The following is a 1,938-nucleotide window of genomic DNA, read 5'->3' on the forward strand; positions in this document are numbered from 1 at the left end:
AAAAAAAAAAAATATTTCCTTTCCAGGGAGATAGTGTTGTTGGTCCGCTGGGTGACAGGGGTTGTCCAGGAGCTGCTGGGGTAAAAGGCCTCAGAGGTCCACCTGGTCCTCCTGGCCCTAATATGATGGGGTCAGTTGGGCAACGGGGAGAACCAGGGGAACCAGGACCTCAAGGTCAGACGGGACCCCCTGGTCCTAAAGGCGTTCAAGGTAAGTAAGGCATTCAGTAAGCTGAGTAAGGTTTTGCTATCCACTATAAATACAATTTATTGAAAACAAATATCAGAATGGAGGATGTTGAAATCTGTTGATGTGTAAATGTTTGAGGTCAGTGAGAATTTCTTGATTTTTATTTATTTTTTGATAGGTGATGCCCTGCCCTGTGAACCTGGCATACATGGAGCCCCAGGTTCTAAAGGAATGCCTGGTCGTAAAGGTAAATATATATTGAAATAATTTCTGAATGAAAGAGTGAGAGTTCTCTCAGTTTGGTTGAAAAAAGAAATGATACAACTGAAGGAATAAGAGTATTGTAGAGGAATAAGAGGAACTGAGTATTGTAAAAGAGTATTTCATATTAAATTGAATAAGAGTATTGTACCTTTAAAGTGTAAAGTGTAAAAAATAAAATCATAAGTCTTTGTTATATATGTTAATTACTTTATAAATGAGATTATATTTTTACTTACTTTTGCTCATTATTGGGTGCCAATTTTAGTTCTAGATCTGACATTCTATATACAATCATTCTCTAAATGGTACCAATTTTTTGGATTAGTGCACTTTTGTGGTTATAACTCAGTACATGATATAACCAATAGATTCAAATTTGGATATTTTTATTGATGTTTTTAAAATTAATTGAAAACAATGTGGTTGACATTTAGTGGTCGCAAAATCTGTGGGAAAATGTGTGAATGGTAATTACTTTGACAGATAAATTAGAGAAATAAATTTGATCTTAATTTCTCAAATTTCAAATGTATGCTACTTATCAAGAACAAACATAGAATAATTAGTCAGACTTAGTTGATGTTTTGTTGCAAAATGTGTATTGAACTAATGAAGCCTGTTTTGGACTCTTAGAATTTCTTTAAAAAGCGTTTCTCTTAAACTGCAAATATATGAATTGAAAGGTACCCAATTCTCAAAGTAGAAATATCACAGCACTGATGATTGTTATCAGATACAGTATATGACCAAAACCTTCATGTTTTCTTCCAGGTGAGATAGGTCAGCTTGGAAATCCAGGATGCAAAGGACAAATTGGACCAGATGGTCCCAAGGGAGAGAGTGGAGATCCTGGCGATAGTGGGTTAGCAGGATTTCAAGGTAGAGAATATCATTTAAGGTTTTGGTGTATTTAAAAACATTTCTGTTCAATTTATGAATGTTTCTGAATCTTTGAATAAACCCTCTTTGATTCTATTCAACATGCATTTATCAATTATTCTATGTCCGCATGATATACCCACAGTATCAACTCGACTAAAGCGCGTCAAGTTCAAAAGTATTACAAAAATCTAATATCCCTGCAATCTCGTCCGCAGGTCCAGTTGGATCTTTAGGAGATCCAGGTGACACTGGGCCAGATGGCACCAGTATTAGTGGCTCACCTGGCACACCTGGTAATCGTGGACCCCAGGGTCTAAAAGGGTCTTTTGGAGACTCTACTACAGGGGCCCCAGGACAGATGGGGCCCGGTGGTATTCAGGGACGTCAGGGCCCTAAAGGTGTCCCTGGATCTCCTGGACCAATTGGATTGCAAGGTACTACATTGAGACATTGAGACTTGAATAATATCTGGCAATATCTGGCAAAACAGCAATAGGATATAAAGAAAATAGTATTTAATGGTTATTAAATAAAGGTTTTAGGATTTGAAAATATCCAAGAAAGTCCATCAATATTAATTGACTTTTTCTGCAGGTGCATCTG

General features: G+C 36.8%; 1 protein-coding gene across 1 annotated transcript; it reads left to right on the top strand.

Moving 5' to 3' along the window:
* Positions 1-31: 31 nt before the first annotated feature.
* LOC107717017 (collagen alpha-1(I) chain-like) lies at positions 32-1,769 on the top strand (the record flags this gene model as incomplete). Its single annotated transcript, XM_016523664.1, has 4 exons — positions 32-210; positions 368-436; positions 1,225-1,332; positions 1,551-1,769. Coding segments are annotated over exons 1-4 (484 nt in total), but the record flags the coding sequence as incomplete, so codon positions are not given.
* Positions 1,770-1,938: the final 169 nt, after the last annotated feature.

The sequence above is a fragment of the Sinocyclocheilus rhinocerous genome, unplaced genomic scaffold, assembly GCF_001515625.1.
Source record: "Sinocyclocheilus rhinocerous isolate Xijiao unplaced genomic scaffold, SAMN03320098_v1.1 scaffold47909, whole genome shotgun sequence".
Classification (NCBI taxonomy): domain Eukaryota; kingdom Metazoa; phylum Chordata; class Actinopteri; order Cypriniformes; family Cyprinidae; genus Sinocyclocheilus; species Sinocyclocheilus rhinocerous.